The sequence below is a fragment of the Natator depressus genome, chromosome 17, assembly GCF_965152275.1.
Source record: "Natator depressus isolate rNatDep1 chromosome 17, rNatDep2.hap1, whole genome shotgun sequence".
NCBI classification, from domain to species: Eukaryota; Metazoa; Chordata; order Testudines; family Cheloniidae; genus Natator; species Natator depressus.
Window position 1 is genome coordinate 4,994,769 of NC_134250.1, and position 19,383 is coordinate 5,014,151.

The following is a 19,383-nucleotide window of genomic DNA, read 5'->3' on the forward strand; positions in this document are numbered from 1 at the left end:
CAGTGCAGTATGACTGGAGCTGTCGTTGACTTAGTCCTGGGTGCTCTTTTAAGCGGGCGCCTGGGAAACATGGGAGTGACTCAGCCAGGTCATTTCCCTTGTTTTGTCTCATGGCGATTGAGTCCTACCGGCAGTGCACTGTCTTTAAATCTGCAGCTAGCAGAAGACGATGGCCAGTAGTCATACTGCACCGTCTTCTGCCGAGCACCCAGGAGATGATGACGGCTAGCGGTCGTACTGCACAGTCTGCTGCCAGCAAGATGTATAAAAATAGATGAAGTGGCTCAAAACAAGAAATAGACCAGATTTGTTTTGTATTCATTTTCTCCTCCCTCCCTCCCTCTGTGAAATCAACGGCCTGCTGAACTCAGTTTTTGAGTTCTGTCCTTGAGGTTTTGAGTTCTATCCTTGAGGGGGCCATTCAGTTTCTCGCAAAGCCACCCCCTTTGTTGATTTTAATTCCCTGTAAGCCAACCCTGTAAGCCATGTGGTCAGTCGCCCCTCCCTCCGTCAGGGCAATGGCAGACAATCGTTCCGTGCCTTTTTTCTGTGCAGACGCCATACCACAGCAAGCATGGAGCCCGCTCAGATCACTTTGGCAATTAGGAGCACATTAAACACCACATGCATTATCCAGCAGTATATGCAGCACCAGAACCTGGCAAAGCGAAACCGGGCGAGTAGGCGACGTCAGCACGGTGACGAGAGTGATGAGGACATGGACACAGACTTCTCTCAAAGCACGGGCCCTGGCAATGAGGGCATCATGGTGCTAATGAGGCAGGCTCATGTGGTGGAACGCCGATTCTGGGCCCGGGAAACAAGCACAGATTGGTGGGACCGCATAGTGTTGCAGGTCTGGGACGATTCCCAGTGGCTGCACTTTCATGGAACTTTGTGACTTGCTTTCCCCTGCCCTGAGGCACAAGAATACCAAGATGAGAGCAGCCCTCACAGTTGAGAAGCGAGTGGCGATAGCCCTGTGGAAGCTTGCAACGCCAGACAGCTACTGGTCAGTCGGGAATCAATTTGGAGTGGGCAAATCTACTGTGGGGGCTGCTGTGATGCAAGTAGCCCACGCAATCAAAGATCTGCTGATATCAAGGGTAGTGACCCTGGGAAATGTGCAGGTCATAGTGGATGGCTTTGCTGCAATGGGATTCCATAACTGTGGTTGGGCCATAGACGGAACCCATATCCCTATCTTGGCACCGGAGCACCAAGCCGGCGAGTACATAAACCGCAAGGGGTACTTTTCAATAGTGCTGCAAGCACTGGTGGATCACAAGGGACGTTTCACCAACATCAACGTGGGATGGCTGGGAAAGGTACATGACGCTTGCATCTTCAGGAACTCGGGTCTGTTTCAAAAGCTGCAGGAAGGGACTTTATTCCCAGACCAGAAAATAACCGTTGGGGATGTTGAAATGTCTATAGTTATCCTTGGGGACCCAGCCTACCCCTTAATGCCATGGCTCATGAAGCCGTACACAGGCAGCCTGGACAGTAGTCAGGAGCTGTTCAACTACAGGCTGAGCAAGTGCAGAATGGTGGTAGAATGTGCATTTGGACATTTGAAAGCGCGCTGGTGCAGTTTACTGACTTGGTTAGACCTCAGCGAAACCAATATTCCCACTGTTGTTACTGCTTGTTGTGCGCTCCACAATATCTGTGAGAGTAAGGGGGAGACGTTTATGGCGGGGTGGGAGGTTGAGGCAAATCGCCTGGCTGCTGGTTATGCACAGCCAGACACCAGGGCGGTTAGAAGAGCACAGGAGGGCGCGATGCGCATCAGAGAAGCTTTGAAAACCAGTTTCATGACTGGCCAGGCTAAGGTGTGAAAGTTCTGTTTGTTTCTCCTTGATGAAACCCCCTACCCCTTGTTCATTCTACTTCCCTGTAAGCTAACTGCCCTCCCCTCCTCCCTTCGATCACCGCTTGCAGAGGCAGTAAAGTCATTGTTGCTTCACATTCATGCATTCTTTATTAATTCATCACACAAATAGGGGGATAACTATCAAGGTAGCCCAGGAGGGGTGGTGGAGGAGGAAAGGACAAGGCCACACAGCACTTTAAAAGTTTAAAACTTACTGAATGCCAGCCTTCTGTTGCTTGGGGAATTGTTCTTGGGCGTCTGGGTGAGGAGGCTATGGAACTTGGGGAGGAGGGCAGTTGGTTACACAGGGGCTGTAGCGGTGGTCTGTGCTTCTGCTGCCTTTCCTGCAGCTCAGCCATACCCTGGAGCATATTAATTTGATCCTCCAGCAGCCTCAGCATTGAATCCTGCCTCCTCTCATCACACTGCCTCCATCTTTCAGCTTCAGCCCGCCACCTCTCCTCCCGGTCATTTTGTGCTTTCCTGCACTCTGACATTGTCTGCCTCCACGCATTCATCTGTGCTCTGTCAGTGTGGGAGGACAGCATGAGCTCAGAGAACGTTTCATCACGAGTGCGTTTTTTTCGCCTTCTGATCTTCGCTAGCCTCTGGGAAGGAGAAGATCCTGTGATCCTTGAAACACATGCAGCTGGTGGAGAAAAAGAAAGGGACAGTGGTATTTAAAATGACACATTTTATAGAACAATGGGTACGCTCTTTCACGGTAAACCTTGCTGTTAACATTACATACATAGCATATGTGCTTTCGTTCCAAGGTCGCATTTTGCCTCCCCCCAGCGTGTGGCTAGCTCCTTCCGCCTCCCCGTGGCTAACAGCGGGGAACATTTCTGTTCAGCTGCAGGCAAACAACCAAGCAGGAACGGGCACCTCTGAATGTCCCCTTAAGAAAAGCACCCTATTTCAACCAGGTGACCATGAATGATATCACTCTCCTGAGGATAACACAAAGAGATAAAGAATGGATGTTGTTTGAATGCCAGCAAACATACACTGCAATGCTTTGTTGTACAATGATTCCCGAGTATGTGCTACTGGCCTGGAGTGGTAAAGTGTCCTACCATGGTGGATGGAATAAGGCTGCCCTCCCCAGAAACCTTTTGCAAAGGCTTTGGGAGTATATCCAGGACAGCCACGAATGCCAGGGAAAATTAATCATTAAACATGCTTGCTTTTAAACCATGTATAGTATTTTAAAAGGTACGCTCACCAGAGGTCCCTTCTCCGCCTGGCAGGTTTGGGAGGCAGCTTTGGGTGGGTTTGGGGGGTACTGGCTCCAGGTCCAGGGTGAGAAACAGTTCCTGGCTGTCGGGAAAATCGGTTTCTCTGCTTGCTTGCTGTGAGCTATCTACAACCTCATCATCATCTTCCTCGTCCCCAAAACCTGCTTCCGTGTTGCCTCCATCTCCACTGAAGGAGTCAAACAACACAGCTGGGGTAGTGGTGGCTGAACCCCCTAAAATGGCATGCAGCTCATCATAGAAGCAGCATGTTTTGGGTTCTGACCCGGAGCGGCCGTTCACCTCTCTGGTTTTCTGGTAGGCTTGCCTCAGCTCCTTAAGTTTCATGTGGCACTGCTTCGGGTCCCTGTTATGGCCTCTGTCCTTCATGCCCTGGGAGATTTTGACAAATGTTTTGGCATTTCGAAAACTGGAACGTAGTTCTGATAGCACGGATTCCTCTCCCCATACAGCGATCAGATCCCGTACCTCCCGTTCGGTCCACGCTGGAGCTCTTTTGTGATTCTGGGACTCCATCATGGTCACCTGCAGCTTGCCATGCTGGCCAAACAGGAAATTGAAATTCAAAAGTTCGCGGGCCTTTCCCTGTCTACCTGGCCAGTGCATCTGAGTTGAGAGTGCTGTCCAGAGCGATCACAATGGAGCACTCTGGGATAACTCCCGGAGGCCAATACCGTCTAATTGTGTCCATAGTACCCCAAATTGGACCCCGCAAGGCTGATTTCAGCACTAATCCCCTTGTCGGGGGTGGAGTAAGGAAATCGATTTTAAGAGCCCTTTAAGTGAAAAAAAAAAAAAAAAGGGGGCTTCGTCGTAGTGGACGGGTGCAAGGTTAAATGGATTTAACGCTGCTAAATTCGACCTCAACTCCTAGTGTAGACCAGGGCCTAGAAAGGCTCCATAGGAAGCTTTGTGATGTACAAATGTCAGTCAATTAATTCTGTGGCAGTCTGCTGTTACTTTTAGAACAGAGAATAACCAGCCGTACAAAGGAAAGCTGTTTTCAGATTGGTTTTCTCCATCTCGTCCATCAGAATTAATAAACAAGTCAGTCTAAGCTCTGTGATGCCTTTTATACAGTACAGTGTTAAATCTGCCTTACCCATTTTTAGGTGAGAATTTTATATTAGATTTAGAACACAGATAAATGAGGGGAAATCTTTGGAAATTCATCACTCCAGTGCTATCGGCAAGGAGCAGAGGTGTGTGGTAAGCAAGTATCATTATAGTATGTGGGCTGAGTTAAGTCTACTTCAGACTGTTTCTCTCAAACTTAATTGATGGAGGCTGCCCACATTCAAGCTTGCTTATTACCTTAGCAGAGTTATCCCAAGATTGTTGAAATGCAACTCTGGGTGTTGTACAGACACCCACGCTGCCAAAGAATCAGGAAGGATGTACTTAAAAAACCTCTAATTTGTCTAATAACACATTTAGTGGCTTTTGTGTAGGTTTGGCATTGTAAGGAATTGTATGCCTTGTTTAGATAAAGAGCTCCAGTTCGAGACTGCAGGTATCACATTTGTATTGTGCGGGGACATGTAGCTAGCTACTGGCAAGCTGGCTGGTAAAGGCTCTGACCAGCCACTTACCTATATGCATTCTAATACACCTCACTTCTTATAACATGCCATTGCAGAGTAAAATAATAAAACCAATTATTTATGTGTGAATGCTAATGACAGGGTATTTATTTTCCCCTTACATGGAGTCCCCATCGGAACAAGATTCCTACTGTATTTTTGCCCTAGCTTTTTATGTCCTTGAGGATCTTAATTGTACCTGCCATCTTCTTAGCAGGACTCTCCATCTGATATCCATCAGTGCTGCTCCTTAACTGTCCGGAGGAATTGTTTGTGAGTGATGGGAAGCACACTCCTTTTGCAAGAAGTGTGCTTTCTCCATAGCTCTCCCAAATTGGTACTGCAGGGAGGAAGTTGGGAAACCAACTCATATTCCATGCATAGTACCATAGATTATTATGTTCCTCTGTAAAGTGAGCTCTGTCTGAGAAATTTGTTGTGTTTAGAAACACATGTACAACATAAGCTTTCCTGCTTTTGCTGAGGTTTGTGTAGGCTCTGCCTAGGCAAAATTATGTTTGAACATTTCTGCTGCATACTGTCTTCAGATAGAGATTCTAACATTGTTGCTGGCTCTGATTACATAATTATTTGTAATTCTTTTAGTTCAGGAGTCGTCATATTCTTGTTTCTCTTGTAACATGAAAATTGCATAAAATATGACTGGTAACCTAAAATGCTTTTCAGATGTGTAGGAATTAATAATAGAAATGACAAAAACCATCCCTCATGATCTAAAGACAAGCAAGGCTATCTGGAGAATGAACTTCTACATGCACTGGAAATAAAGGAAGTTACAGAGCTTTTCCTTCTTGCTGATTACTGTACATTTCCAAAAGGTATTGCTGTATATAAATGGGATCGGAGTTCTTCTCTTGTGCTGGGAAGATCCAGCCCTAAGATAGTTAATGTTCCCATGTAGCCATGCTTCATTAGCGTACATATTGCTGAGGTTTGGACTAGAATATATGGGTAGAATGCTCAACTGCTAATTCAAGGAGTGAGTCTTATTGGTCTTGTAACTTCAGAATAGCTGGGGCTTTGAGTAACTTGGGAGACAGAACGTGCCTCATGACAAAGTATCTTTGGGAAAAACTGGTATTTATTTCTAATCCTATGTTTAAGTAACTTTATGTAAACATTAAATACTATTTATTAAAACAGATGGAAGATTTAGCTTTGTGCAAATCTCATATCTTATTCTAAATCTACCGTTTGTAATGGTGTTCATTGTCAAATATGGTATTGGAAAGCACTGTGCTAAAGTGGATTTTCAAAGAGACTGAGCAAAATGGGTTTGACTGAAGTCTTTTGTGGAATTCAGTCTACATTAATTAAGCTACCATTGTGTCAATTTAGAACAGCATTGGTTTTCTTCGGTTGGCAGCAGTCCAAATGTGAGTACATCGGAGTACTGCTTTATGCGTCTCAGATCTCAAGAGACACGTCTATCAAAATCCATATTTGGTGCATAGGATAGAAACGAGGTATGGCCAGCTCATCCCTGAGTCCATCTCGTCCAATTTCGTGTCTCCGACAGTGGTCAGTATCAGATGCTTCAGAGAAAGGAGTAAGAAACTCTGTAGTAGACAATGATGGGATAGTTTGCCCATAGGAGAAGTTTCTCTCTATCCCTTCTCAGTTAAGAGGTTAGTTTTCTAATTCTCTGTGGTTCTATTTAGGTAGTTTCAGGCAATGGGCAATTATGATTTTGAAAAAAATATGTTTGCAAATCTGAATTTTATTTTATTGAAACTAGGAGATTATGCTCAAAATTAGAACCATGAGGAACGCCTCATGCTTGGATTTCTCAGGTCTGGGTGGGTGACATTTCTGGATTGACATTGCCCATCTGTCTGATTACTAGTCAGATAATTCCCTCAACCCTTTGACTGAACATACAGAAAATGTTTTTGATGAAAAGAGAAAAATCTCCATAGACAGAGGTTAAGGCTTTGTCCACACAGGACAAGGATTAAGGAATTGTACTTAAACATATGATGCCAGCTAAAACTGCTTCTAACATAGTTCAGCCAGTCATTTTGGATGAGACAAACTGTGGTAGAATCAGATTCAATAGCTATATTTTAACCTAGCCTATGTAGTGAGGAATCTAGACAACAACTCATTTTTAAACAAGTGAGGCCTGGTCCCTGCTGACTATTAAAGATGTGTTTAAAAACTGATTTAGCTAGCAGTGCAAATGTTACCCCTACTGTTTAACAGGAGCAACTGGAGGTCTCCGTTTGCAGTTTCCAAACTCCCTGCCCTTTGAGAATTTGAATCAAGAGCAGAGACTGAGAAACTGGACAGCATGGGTTTCAGCTCAGGTTTGTAAATGCAAATAGAGTAAATTTAGTGTGTGATTTATAAGCTCTGCATGTGTGCACAGAGCCCCAGTTTTGAAGAGTAAATTAAAGGTGCCAAATGAGGCACAAAGGCTTTTAAGAAGGGCCCTTGGAAGTGAAATTTAAGCCTACTAAAATCCACAGAAGGGTCCTCAGCCTGCAGAAGTGTAATGCTACCTATCAAAAAAGAATCTGCTGTACGCTCACAAATCTTGGACAATCTTCAAATGTAGGTGTTACTTTACAAATGTAAGCGTTGTTCTGCATTATGCTGTTGCCAGTTACCTTGTGAAATCAGTTTGAAAATATCTCTCTCGTGTTTTTCTTTTTCAGTAATTGCCCTTCATTTTTGGCTGCTGCTTTAGCCAGAGCAACATCAGATGAAGTCCTTCAGAGTGATCTTTCAGTGCACTACTTACCAAAGCATGTGGATGGTACAGAAGGCATCATACGTAAGTGCATATATGTGTTTTAGCATACTTTATTTTGATACAATCTTTTATGCAAACTGTGTCCCAGCAAACTTTGCAGAGCAAAACAGTACAATTTCAGAGAGAATTTGTAGATTTTTTTAAGGCCAGAAGGCAGAGACTACCCATACCAGCCACTAGTTGCGGGACAGAGTGAGGGCAGTGGCTTCAGCAGATGTTACTGAGCATGCTCAATACAAGCCAAGCAGCAATTCTGGGGGAAGGGGGCATATGTCCTCAGTCAGAAGGGACCATTGTGATCCCCTGCATATTATAGGCCATAGGACTTTCCTGAATTAATTCCTACGTCAAGTCCAATAGCTGTGTTCACTAGAGCATATCTCATCTCACCAGAGAAACAACCAGTCTTGATGTAAAAATTTCCAGTAATGGAGAATCCACCACAGTCCCTTTCTAAGTTGTTCCAATGGTTAATTACCCTCACTGTTAAAAATTTGAACCTTATTTCCAGTCTGAATTTGTCTTGCTTCCAGCCACTATATCATCTTAGACCTTTGTCTGCTAGATTGAGGAACTCTCTGTTATAAAATGTCTGTTCTCCAAGTAGGTACAGTATATGTAGACTGTGATCAAGCTACTCCTTAATCTTCTCTTTGATAAGGAAATAAATTGAGCTCCTTGAGTCCCTTGCTATAAGGCATGTTTTCCAGTCCTTTAATGAGTCTTGTGGCTCTTCTCCGAATCCTCTCCGATTTTTCAACATCCTTCTTGAAGTGTGGATACCACAACTAGATACAATATTGCAGGAGCAGTCACACCAGTGCCGAACGCAGAGGTAATATAACCTCTCTACTCCTATTCAATATTCCCATAGCAGAGGGAGAAAACATTTAGGGGCATAAAAGGAGAAAAGAAATGTTTTTACATGAGATTTTAAGAGATGGAGTCCCTGAGACAGAGGAAAGTTGTCCCTGACACAAGGAGTTGTAGAAGAGAAGGCTCTCGCACCACCAGAGGTGAGATGATGGGAAGGGACAAAGGAGACCAATTCTATACAAACAGACATATGGAGGGCAGTAGAGGGGAAGAGGTACATATTTAGCAACAGAATGTTCCTTTTTCTGTTTTCATGTTACCACAATCACAATTCTAAAAACAAAATGTGAGCAAAGGGTATTAAAAAGTGAATTGCAAAGCTTTAAATCAAACACTTTAAGATTGCAAATGAGTATCAGGATCTAATTACAGACTTTACAAATAAATTTTTAAACAACCTATCTGAAAAATCTACTGCCATCAGAAACAGCTCCTCTCTGTATGCTTCTAGATGGGGGGGGGGGGAAGCTGAAATCAGGTGTTTGGCTGCTTTTCAAATACGTTGTTTTATAATATGAACTGTTAAGTCTTCACATATGCAAATAGACCCTACACATACTTAGACACATAATAGACACTGTATTATCTATATTGTGTTACCCCAGAAAATTTCACAGGCTGCTCAGACATTGGAGTGGCTACCACTGTATTTGCTTGAGGTGAAATTAGTTTGGATGCAGATCTCTCACACAGCATCTGTGTCACTACTTAAGTTCTGCAGTGAGAGGCTCTTGTCAGAAGAAGGAATTAGACTGAGTGGCCATGCAAGTGAGGGGTGTCTATACCCTCCTGTGTGCTTCAGAAAGGGTCTTCATTACAGCCTCTAGTAGCCTAGGATTGGATTCAGTGTCCCTGAATTTCTTGTCTGAGCACATATTAGCAGGGTGAAATCCATCTGCCTTAAGCCAGCTTTGTGTGGGAAGGAATGAATTTCACCCTGAATGATTTCAGCTGGTAATTATTTTTACAAAAGCTTTGCAATGTCTTGGGTTTCAGTGACTGTCATGTAAAAAATGCTTGATGTTAAAAACAAAAGGAATTTTCCTTTTCTCTGTTTGTACTTATTGTATAGCAAGACTTTCCCATCAGTCTGGTCAAGGCCACAAGTTCTAACTCGCTCAGGACTCTGCTGAGTACATTTCCTTGGAGAGCTCTCTGGGATGCTGATTAAGATGGATAACATTCCACAGAATGAGTTGACCGGAGTCCTTCATTTGGTGTGGAAACCATATATTTAGCAACCCTTATTATTCCTCTCTCCCTCCTACTTTTGATAAAAAGCTATAAATAGCACTGTGGGAAAATAAAAGCTTTAGCATTCTGGCCTCTAAAGGGGAAGTTTCTGGTCTGATTCTTAGAGGCCTTCACACACCTGAGGAGCCTGGGCAATGGGCTCTGGGCTTTGCTGTTTGTAGGTGTTGCTGCGTCTCACCCTGAGCAGGCGACTGGCATAGATTTGTCATTGTTCTGGCTGAGCAGCCCTCATTATTTCCAGATTGAAATCTCTTAGACTCTCATAAATGTTTGACAGTCTCCAAGGAAATTTTGACATTTTTCAAACTAAGCCTCCACACACAATATCTAAGGAAGCTGATGTTTTAAATGAAAACATCTGTAGGTGTGTGTTAAAATGTATTTAAACCTGTAATACAAAGAAGCAATCATACATTGCGATATGTACCTTGGTGTAGCAGTTAGCCAGATGAAACCAGGGACTCCACGCAGGACCATATCAGAATGATGTGGTCGTATGTAGATAGGTGAGGTTTAAATACATTTTAAATAATGCAAATTAAAGAATAAGAAATGTGAAGAAAGAGAAATATAAGCTGGTGTCCTGGACCACAGCAAAGTGATGAGTTGATTTATGGGTAATGTAAGATTAAGCAATTCCACCTCACATAATACACTAAAAATCATGGTTTTGCAAACACATGACTAAGTCAAGGAATGAGGGGTTGGTGTGTTGAATAAAAATATTAGTTGGAGCAATACACAGAACTGAAAGAGCTTTCATTGCAAAGGATCAGATACTAATTTGTGACTAATATTCTTATACTTAGGAAACCTGGGATAGTTACTTAGAAGAATTTAGTGACTGACTGCTTTCCTGTGCCTGGTCCTAACTAGTGTTCATGTGGGGAGGCCATTACACTTTGGGAGAAACAGAGGAAGCCCTGAACGATCTATGACACAGTTGTTTGAGAATGGATTCCTGTTGTAACCTAAAGTTTTGACCTGAGTTTATATCATACTGCTGACTTTAAAGCTGCTCAGATTAGTTCAGGACTAAAGAACAAGATGGATTGTAACCTTGTGCTTCTGATGTCTACCTCTGTATCAGTCTATACTGGGAAGGCTTTTGTTTTAGAGGTCCACCAAGCTTGCTGCTCTATATAATGCAAAAAGTAGAAGGACTTGATATTTGCCCGAATTTGTGTCCTCACCTCAGTTTCTCCTCAAGAGGCACATTTGGTTCTGCTGGGTGACAGTGGATGATGGAATCTGTGAAGTCCTCTACTATTCAGGTTTTGTAAAAGGAGTCAAAGGGGTGCATGTGGAAGGCAACCTTTTGATCAGAGGTTTGATGCAGGGAGGATCCTTACCTTAAAAGAAAAAGGGTATAATTGAACCCACTGATGTATGAAAGTAAGAGTGTGGAATTAGCATATTCAAAGTCAAGTATCGGGGTAGCCATGTTAGTCTGTATCCACAAAAACAACAAGGAGTCTGGTGGCACCTTAAAGACTAACGGATATATTTGAGCATAAGCTTTCGTGGGTAAAAACCTCTCTTCTTCAGATCACATCAGTGTTTTGAGGATTAGATAATGGTGGTTCAGCACTTTGAAAATGTTCAATATTATATAAGTACCGTTTGCAGTGTTGTTGTAGCCATGTTGGTCACAGGATATTAGAGAGACTAGGTGGGTGAGGTGAGGTGATATCTTTTATTGGACCAACTTCTGTTGGTGAAAGAGACAAGCTTTTGATTTTACACAGAGCTCTCCTTCAGTTCAGAAGAGCTCTGTGTAAAGTTAATCTCTCACCCAACAGATGTAGGTGCAATAAAAGATATTAACTTATATGTCTAATATAAGTGATGGGTATTACTAAAACTGCTGAACAAAGATAGAGACCTAGCTTAAAGCATTTATTAATAGAAGGACCTTTGAGACCTGTGGATGAAAAGTACTGTGGAAATGTAAATATCACTTCAGAAATTGTACTTTTCTTTCCATACACATTGATGAAGCACTGCCATTGATTATTTGGCTGTCACTAGAAATGATTTGTATGAAATAAATGGGAATCTCTCCTCCATCTGCTGCAGTGAGTCAGGCCTGATATCGACAATGAGAGAGAGACTGGAGAATTTAGAAATTGACACAAATTTGCCTTTCCAAGCCCCCAGTCTCCTTTGCAAAGATAACCAATCAACCAAGATTAGGGACAAAAATGTCTGACCTGGGTTTCCTCCAAGCAGTGGCGCAATTAAACTGTACTTCCGACACTGAAGATTCTTGGAGCAGCATTGAGGTAGCAGCAGGAGGGAGATGAAATTCCACATGATTCAGCCACGATGACAGCTGACGCAGCTCCAGCTCAGCACCACAACATTAACGATTGAGTAATTTACAGCTGTGAGGGGGTGGATCGGCCACTGTGGGCCTCTCTCCTTTTTTTAATCTCAAGCAGCAATTATTGATGCTGCTGCCACTGTGCACACACCTCATAGGGGGAGAGTATTTAATATCTCAGCACAGCGAATGGTTTCTCTCCATTCATCCTTCAGAAGCATTTCTGAATTGTAATGAACAGGTGACATTAAAATCAACAGGTTTTCTCTGTTAAACATGCCCATGGGAAAGAGTGGATGATGAAATCTGTGGAGGAAGTTCCCTGACTGAAGATATGATTTGGATGGTTCAGGCAGTATTTGTGTTCTTGTTTCACATGTTGCCCAGCAGTGACATTGCTGACAGCACTGAGGAGGATATTCCTTTCTCAGCCTTGCTATGAATTATTTAGCTGGACATGGGAGAACCAACTCTCATGGTCTAGTGGCTGGAGACTTGGAGGCATCCAGGGTCTTCCCTGATGCTCTGTCTTCTGTTTCTGCTTGAACGTACAACAATACTTACACAGAATAACAAAAATCTGAAAGATCTCTAAGTAATTAAACTTGGGGAAACTGAGGCTCAGTTTTCCATATATGAAATTAGAATAAATTACTTACCCATGGTGGCACAGTGAAAAATAAGCAGAGCTAGAAATAGATCCCAGGAGTCTTGCTTGCTACATTTTTCCTAACTCTACCAGTGACTGTTAATTAGGCCATCATTAGAAGGTGCTGCTTATTGATACTGACACTGTTTCTGTGAAATCAGATGTGGAATGGTTCCCATCCTTCCTTTTCCCCCTTTGGATATGGTACTTCTGCAGGGTGATTGGAACTAGACACAGACTTCTGCTGAAATTGGACCCTGGAGACTCAGACTGGTGAAACTGTAATATGAAAAGAGCCTTAGATGTGTTCAGTTCTCCCATGTTTACTTACTGCTTTTTCTTCCAGTAAAAGAAGCTAACTAGACTTTCATAACTGCCGAATAGTTTGCGAGTGCCTGACTCTGCACATATTAAGAATGATTTTACGAAGTGACAGCTCACCCACCCCTTAACTGAAGGCTGCTCTGGACTTTTCACCTGCTCACACAGATTTCTTTTGGGCTCAACCTACTTTGGGACCTGAAAACAAAATAACATTAAATTGTGAACATGTCTCAGTTAATATACCATTTGAATGAACACCCATGAACATGTGCTTAAAAGAAATGTTATAAACCCTACTACGCCTTATTAATCACTGCACTGCTCCAGTTCTATAGGGGTGTAACTCCACTGACCAAAACTGGAGCAAAAATGTGGAGAATCGTGCGCCTTGAGTTGCTTTTTAATGTTGTCGCTCATTTGCACCATGAAGTGTTTAAACCCAGACATTGTAGGAGCCATGGTTGCTGTTAGGGGGCTTATTCCTTCACCCACTTACTTCCCTGGTCCTTCTCGCATGAACAGAGAGCAACAATACCCGAAGTCCAAAGGTGCAAACAATTCGATGTTTATTGGGGTGAACTTCCAGCAAGCATGATTCCAGTTTCCTTCCTTAGTATCCTCCTTCCCAGCTCTGACACCACAGAGCCTTACACCTGTGTCCCTGTTCCCATTTCCCCCTTTAGCCAAACAGGATTCCAGTTTCCCCACTCCCATTCCCTGTTCCCATCTCTCCCACCCACCCCCACCCCCACCCCCACGCCCACTCACTTCCTCACTGACTATAGATTATATAGTAAAACTTGAGTTCTGCTTAGCTATACCTTAACCAATCATTTTCCTGAAATTTAACTAACCAATCCTAACATATTGTAACATGATTATGTAACCAATTATATCCCACCACCTTAATTAGTTTACACCCAGCAAAATTAATTATACAGCAGACAGGAACAATCACAGAACCAGACAGAGATTATACAGACAAACAATAGCAAAGTGGGAACTATAATGACAAAACAATACAGAAGTGAGGATTTCACATCCCAGTATTGATAAGTGAGTTCTTGCCAGTCAGGATGCTGTTTCCTTTTACATTTTCTAGGCACTTCCCTTTCTCTGGAGGTGATAGGCATTATCAGGACAGGATTGTATTCCTAACAGCCCAATAGCACCTTCTTTCAATGTGACTAGTTTGGAATGTGAGGATGTGACCGGTCGCTTCCTAGCTTATGGCTGCCTCTGCTGCTTAGCCAAAGGCCTTAGCCTAAGCACAGGGCCTCAGACTGTCACAGTAAGAGAAGGCCCTTACACCGGCAGACAGTGATTTTGATTCTTTCTTTCTTTTATACCTCTAGAACTAGCCAAGTGATAAGAATACACCTAAATTCTTAAAGTACAGGCCTTTGCCGACAGGCCTGAATATCTATATCCTAACAGTTGCATCATCTTGTCTGGAACTGCAAATGGGTCTTATCAGGGGAAGCATATAATCTCATTCATTGCTTGCTGCTGAGTCCAGTAAAGGCACAGGAGTAGGTAGGATACAATCAATCAGCTGTTACGTGGCGAATGCTAATTATACTGTAGGTGGCTCTCTCTTTTGCTTTTAGAACCGGAATCCAGGGTTTCCGAATTGGAGGTGTATCTCAGTTGCCTGGCCAGCATGATTTTATTTCATCTTTATAATGCACTTGAGTGACAAATTCTCATAGCATTTTTAGAAAGCCTTTTATTTCTTTTTGCCTCCTCAGAGATTGAGACAGTGAAGTTAGCCCGCTCAGTTTTCAGCAAACTCCATGAGATCTGCAGCAGCTGGGTGAAAGACTTTCCACTTCAAAGGAGGCCCTACCGCTATTATGAGACATCCATCCATGCCATCAAAAACATGCGCAGGAAGATGGAAGACAAGCATGTCTGCATTCCTGACTTCAACATGCTCTTCAACCTTGAGGTAAAGGGGGCTGATGTGGGTCAGTTAACATACTGAATATGGGTTTTGGGAAATTAGTAAGCATTTTACTGTGAAAACGAAAGACGTATATATGACCAGCCTTAGATAGTTGGGATCCAAGAGACACACGCCTCGTCTAAGTTAATTCAGGGAGTGTAGTGTAAATATTTATGGGTCTCACAGAACGCCCATGGCCTATATAGGATGAAGCAGAAGCTTTCATAGTACCTAGTGCCTATCCCATCCTACTGTAGCCACTTGTCCAGTTACTGGGTGGCTTCACCCCCATCCAACTGGAATCTGCATTTTATTGTAAGATTTTCACCCTTCATTTGGACTAGTTTTGTCCTGTTGTTTAGATGTTGTCATTTACAAGGCTGGTGGCCTTCTTATAATCTAGAAACTTGCATTCTGCTGGCAATAGAAGAGCAGAGAGAACAATATAGGATGCATTCACCTTCATGGAGATTGAGAGCAGTATGGGTTCTGCAATGCTCCTAGGATTTAGTGGCCTGAGGCTCAACAGTAACATAGAGTTCCCCTTGTGGCAGCCAGTGCATTGTGTTACTAAGGAGTAAGCTAAGGCAGGATCCTCTATTTGACTAAGGATTGCCCAGATAGCAGGGAATCACAAACCGAGAAAGAGGTAATGGTGCAACTCAGAGCTGTTTAGTTGCCTGCTGAGCCAGGCCTGTGCTGCTGAACTACCATGTTTCTTGGGAGAAACATCAAGAAGTCAAAAGCAGGAGAAGGAGAGGAGGTAAAAACCAGTCCTCCTGGGAGAACAGGTTCACAAAAAAGCGACCAGGACCAACTTTTTGGTAGATCCTGGCCCAGGGTTACTTTCATCCATCTCTTCATATCACTTATCCGCAAAACCCTAATGCAAGCTTTTCTTCAGATGTAAAATCTCAGACATTGTGAAATGGCAAGTATGTGAAGTAGCAAGAATTACATAACCTGGATCAGTATGATGGAAAAATTGATTTGTATTATGCTTTGTCAGTTTAATAAGCATTTTCTTGCACCCATAGTTCTTGCCTTTAAGATGTATTATGTTAATGCAAACTGAGGTAGGTTTGTTTCCTTTGCCTGTCAATTATCACCTTTCTTCAGTCAAATTTGTGTTGGAGCCCATCACTTAAAAATTACAATGTATAAATATTTTAGTTCTTTAGATGTTTGTCAAGGTTGAGTGGGCACTGACAGTGGGTTGGTGAGTTGTGTGTATAAATTGGATGCAGACGCTGATGTCTCTTGCTACTGGAGCATTGTTCCCTCTGTGAGCAGTTTGGGCAAGACAAGAAGCCTGAGTTGAAGATGAAGGATTCTGCCTCTCTTGAGCTGAGAATGTGATCACACTTAACTACCTGATGAGACAGTACATATTAATGTATTAATTACAGACACCTGAACTGTTGTGGATTGAATAAAAACCTTAGGGCTATGTGGCTTCATAGTTTAATGCCCTAGCATTTCACCTCTAAGAAACTGAGGTCAAATCTGGATTTATGCATTTTGCTTTCAGCACATGGTGGTCTCATCCAGCTGGCTGGCTGTTCAGCTCACAAAGTCTTGCCACACTTTGGTGTGAATGACAATTTTTATTCAAGAAAAGTTTAGGCATGAATAACTGAAGGTATAACAAAACAGATGTGAGGTGCATTAGCAGAGCTATGCAGATGATGCATGCATAATGCCTGCCCATGCTAAGCAAGTGCAATTGGTCAACTATATAATCTGACTGTGTATGCATATTCCCACATTATGATAAACAAAGAGTTTAGCTGAGTTCTCAAGTGGAGATTCTGCCTCTCTAACTGCATTATACCACTAATGTGAAAGCACAGTGGGGACACCAGTAATCTCAAGTTAAATGGTTTTAATGATAGTCCAGTTAAGCAACTGCACTGCTTATCTTCATCAGTTTTTGATTCAAGGTTGTCTCTTGGCAGGACCAAGAGGAGCAAGCGTATTTTGCAGTATTTGATGGTCATGGAGGGGTGGATGCTGCCATCTATGCCTCCATCCATCTCCATGTGAATTTGGTACACCAGGAGATGTTTCAACATGACCCAGCGGAGGCACTGTGTAGAGCATTCCGGGTGACAGATGAACGCTTTGTTCAGAAGGCAGCCAGAGAGGTGAGTTAGTATCATTTTGGGGGGGGGGGGGGGGGGGAGGGAATTTTTTTTGACTCTGAAGATTTTTTTTTTTAAATAACTTCTATTTAAAAATGAAAGTAAATTATGTGAATTTCAAGCTGGGGAGAGATGAAGAGCAAACATCCTACACATCTGAGTTCAGCTTCTCTCTCAACAACCACTGCGCGCCTGTTCCGGATGGGACTTGACAATCACTTTTCCCTTTCATTGCCATACAACCACATCCCTTGCTTCCTCAGATCTGGTAGGCAGCTTTTTTTTGCAGCGAATGCTTGACAGATAGCCTCATTGGCTCTTGTTCACTAGAGCTCATGCATGACACCTCTGTAATGAACCTGGAAAGCAGGAAACCCACCACTATCCTTGAACCCAAGTCTTTAGGGTGATAAATCACCAGATGGCCAGGGATTGCCATGAATCATTTCAGTGAGCCCTCACTGAAGGATTAGGAAATGACATTGATGGATTTGGAATGGGCAGTTGTCTAGCCTCTCTGAGTTGGAGTTAAAGTAGGGAGCAAAAGGCCTGGGGCTGTGCAAGAAATACACAATTTCACAAGGCCTCTTAGAGTCCATGGTACAGTGTATTTGCCAACTGATTATTAGTGAACCTGAAATCTTCACAAACATGGCCAGTAGGTACTGGGTTGAATCTATGCTGTCAAAGACACCCTTCTCCTTCTCTTGAAAATACTTTCCCTTACTACCTGTCCCCAGTACTTCAGTTCTGGCTCCAGGGGGAAGGCTTTGCACTAGCTCAGCTCACACACAGCCTTGAGTATACACATATTTTTAAATAGGACATCAGTATGGGAATGGGATAACAGATTCTTCCACTTATGGGGCACTGGTTCAAATCCAGCTCAGGCTGGCACTGGCCAGATACTCAATGACTGTGTTAAGTTGGGGAAAGGTGAGAGTCTATTGCCTAGTGGGTTTGTCTACAGCACAGAAACCACCATTACAATTGGCACTAATTGCCCCCTTGTTGGCATTCTCACTACAGAGGCCAATGAGTGAATGGGTCAGAGAGGTTTAACTATCACTCCAAGTCGGGTCAGCTGCCGTTCACAGCACAGTTGTCCACTGAATAAGCAGAGCTCTTCATTCTCCAGGACTGTCAATTCAGCACCTTTCACAACCACTAAAATACATTTATGAAGGGGGAGGAGGAGTTCTATTCTTTTGTTGTTACACTTATTGTGTTTGCTCTTTGATTACTTTTTTTAAAATTCTTTCATAGCGTCACAAAGACATCACATTCCTTAGCACTTTTCACGTAAGGTGGATCTCAAGATACTTTATAAGTGACTCACTCTCTGAGGTAGTTAAGTTAAACCAATTCATTTCACAGATGGGAAACTGGGTGCCCAAGAGGGTTACACGGTGAATCAGTGGCAAAGTGCAGGATTTGAACATTAGACTTTCACCAGACATACAGGACAGAATTGTGACTTCAATTACTCGCATTCAGCCACGTTGGCTTTGGGGGAGAGAATGGAACGGTAGCAAATGTAGAACGAATGCAGCCCCATTTCTCTGCCATTAGAACAGCCTTATTTGAATGCCAGCACCTTCTGCTTTGAGGGAAGCAGTGAAAGTTGTTCCAAGGCATTTCAATTCCAGTTCATCTTCATTGGCCCATTTAAAACTAGTAGATGGTATTTTTTCCAGAGCCTGCGGTGTGGCACCACTGGTGTGGTCACATTCATCCGAGGAAATATGCTGCATGTAGCTTGGCTTGGTGACTCCCAGGTGATGCTTGTGAGACAGGGCCAAGCTGTGGAACTAATGAAGCCTCATAAACCGGACAGAGAGGTAAGAATGGCCTGTTTTAACTGAAGATGGATAGCGTCTCACTTTTCATATTTATTTTCTGACTTCAAACAAAGATTTATGACTGCTGTCCGCATATAAAAGAGCTTTTGTACTATTGATCGCCTTGTCTATCTCCTTTGGAACAGCTGAGCAAGCACCTGTCCAGTTACTCCTATTGCTTTGGATAAGATTACTGACTTGTCAAAACCTTTTGTTCTGATCTGGTAGGGGGGCAGGATAAAACCCCTGCAGAAATTGAAGCGCTAAGCTTTGCAGTATGGGCTCAGGACTGCTGTGCATTTGAAAACACCAATACATTGCTGAAGGCACCCGGAGTCTGATGACGGCAACAGAGACCTGATCAACTCTTATATTGCCTTGCGGTTTAGGATGAGAAGAAGCGCATTGAGGCCCTCGGTGGCTGTGTAGTCTGGTTTGGGGCCTGGAGAGTGAATGGGAGTTTGTCCGTCTCCAGAGCTATTGGTAGGAAATGTACTTTAATTCTTGCATCCATTTCTCTTCCC

At 43.1% G+C, this 19,383-nt stretch overlaps 2 protein-coding genes across 6 annotated transcripts in view; one reads left to right on the plus strand and one right to left on the minus strand.

Annotated features, from left to right (window-relative positions):
• Window positions 1-19,383, plus strand: part of PPM1E (protein phosphatase, Mg2+/Mn2+ dependent 1E) — a 121,680-nt gene that overhangs the window by 96,926 nt on the left and 5,371 nt on the right. Inside the window, exons 2-6 of the mRNA XM_074974963.1 lie at window positions 7,400-7,518; window positions 14,678-14,877; window positions 16,833-17,021; window positions 18,716-18,859; window positions 19,249-19,342. Coding sequence (XP_074831064.1) covers window positions 7,400-7,518; window positions 14,678-14,877; window positions 16,833-17,021; window positions 18,716-18,859; window positions 19,249-19,342 — 746 coding nt within the window. The remainder of the gene's footprint in view (window positions 1-7,399; window positions 7,519-14,677; window positions 14,878-16,832; window positions 17,022-18,715; window positions 18,860-19,248; window positions 19,343-19,383) is intronic.
• LOC142000582 (uncharacterized) lies at window positions 1,968-13,624 on the minus strand. 5 transcript variants are annotated; one of them, XM_074974964.1, is made up of 5 exons: window positions 13,048-13,624; window positions 12,745-12,881; window positions 10,821-10,979; window positions 3,105-3,507; window positions 1,968-2,525 (listed from the first exon to the last, which is right to left on the minus strand). In XM_074974964.1, exons 4-5 carry the CDS (start codon window positions 3,502-3,504, stop codon window positions 1,987-1,989), a joined length of 939 nt encoding a protein of 312 aa, XP_074831065.1. In that variant the 5' UTR covers window positions 3,505-3,507; window positions 10,821-10,979; window positions 12,745-12,881; window positions 13,048-13,624; the 3' UTR covers window positions 1,968-1,986. The 5 variants fall into 5 exon arrangements, 1 of the variants encoding a protein (XP_074831065.1); XR_012642277.1 differs by lacking the exons at window positions 3,105-3,507; window positions 12,745-12,881; window positions 13,048-13,624 and adding an exon at window positions 2,628-2,829 and having other exon boundaries at window positions 10,821-12,580; XR_012642276.1 differs by lacking the exons at window positions 3,105-3,507; window positions 12,745-12,881; window positions 13,048-13,624 and having other exon boundaries at window positions 10,821-12,580.

Bases quoted from the DNA above. Each gene is read 5' to 3' on its own strand.
- LOC142000582 (XM_074974964.1), bottom strand. From the start codon at position 3,504: ATGAAGGACAGAGGCCATAACAGGGACCCGAAGCAGTGCCACATGAAA. The intron at 2,526-3,104 runs GTGAGCGTACCT...TTTCTCCACCAG, and splicing joins AGGCGGAGAAGGGACCTCTG to CTGCATGTGTTTCAAGGATC.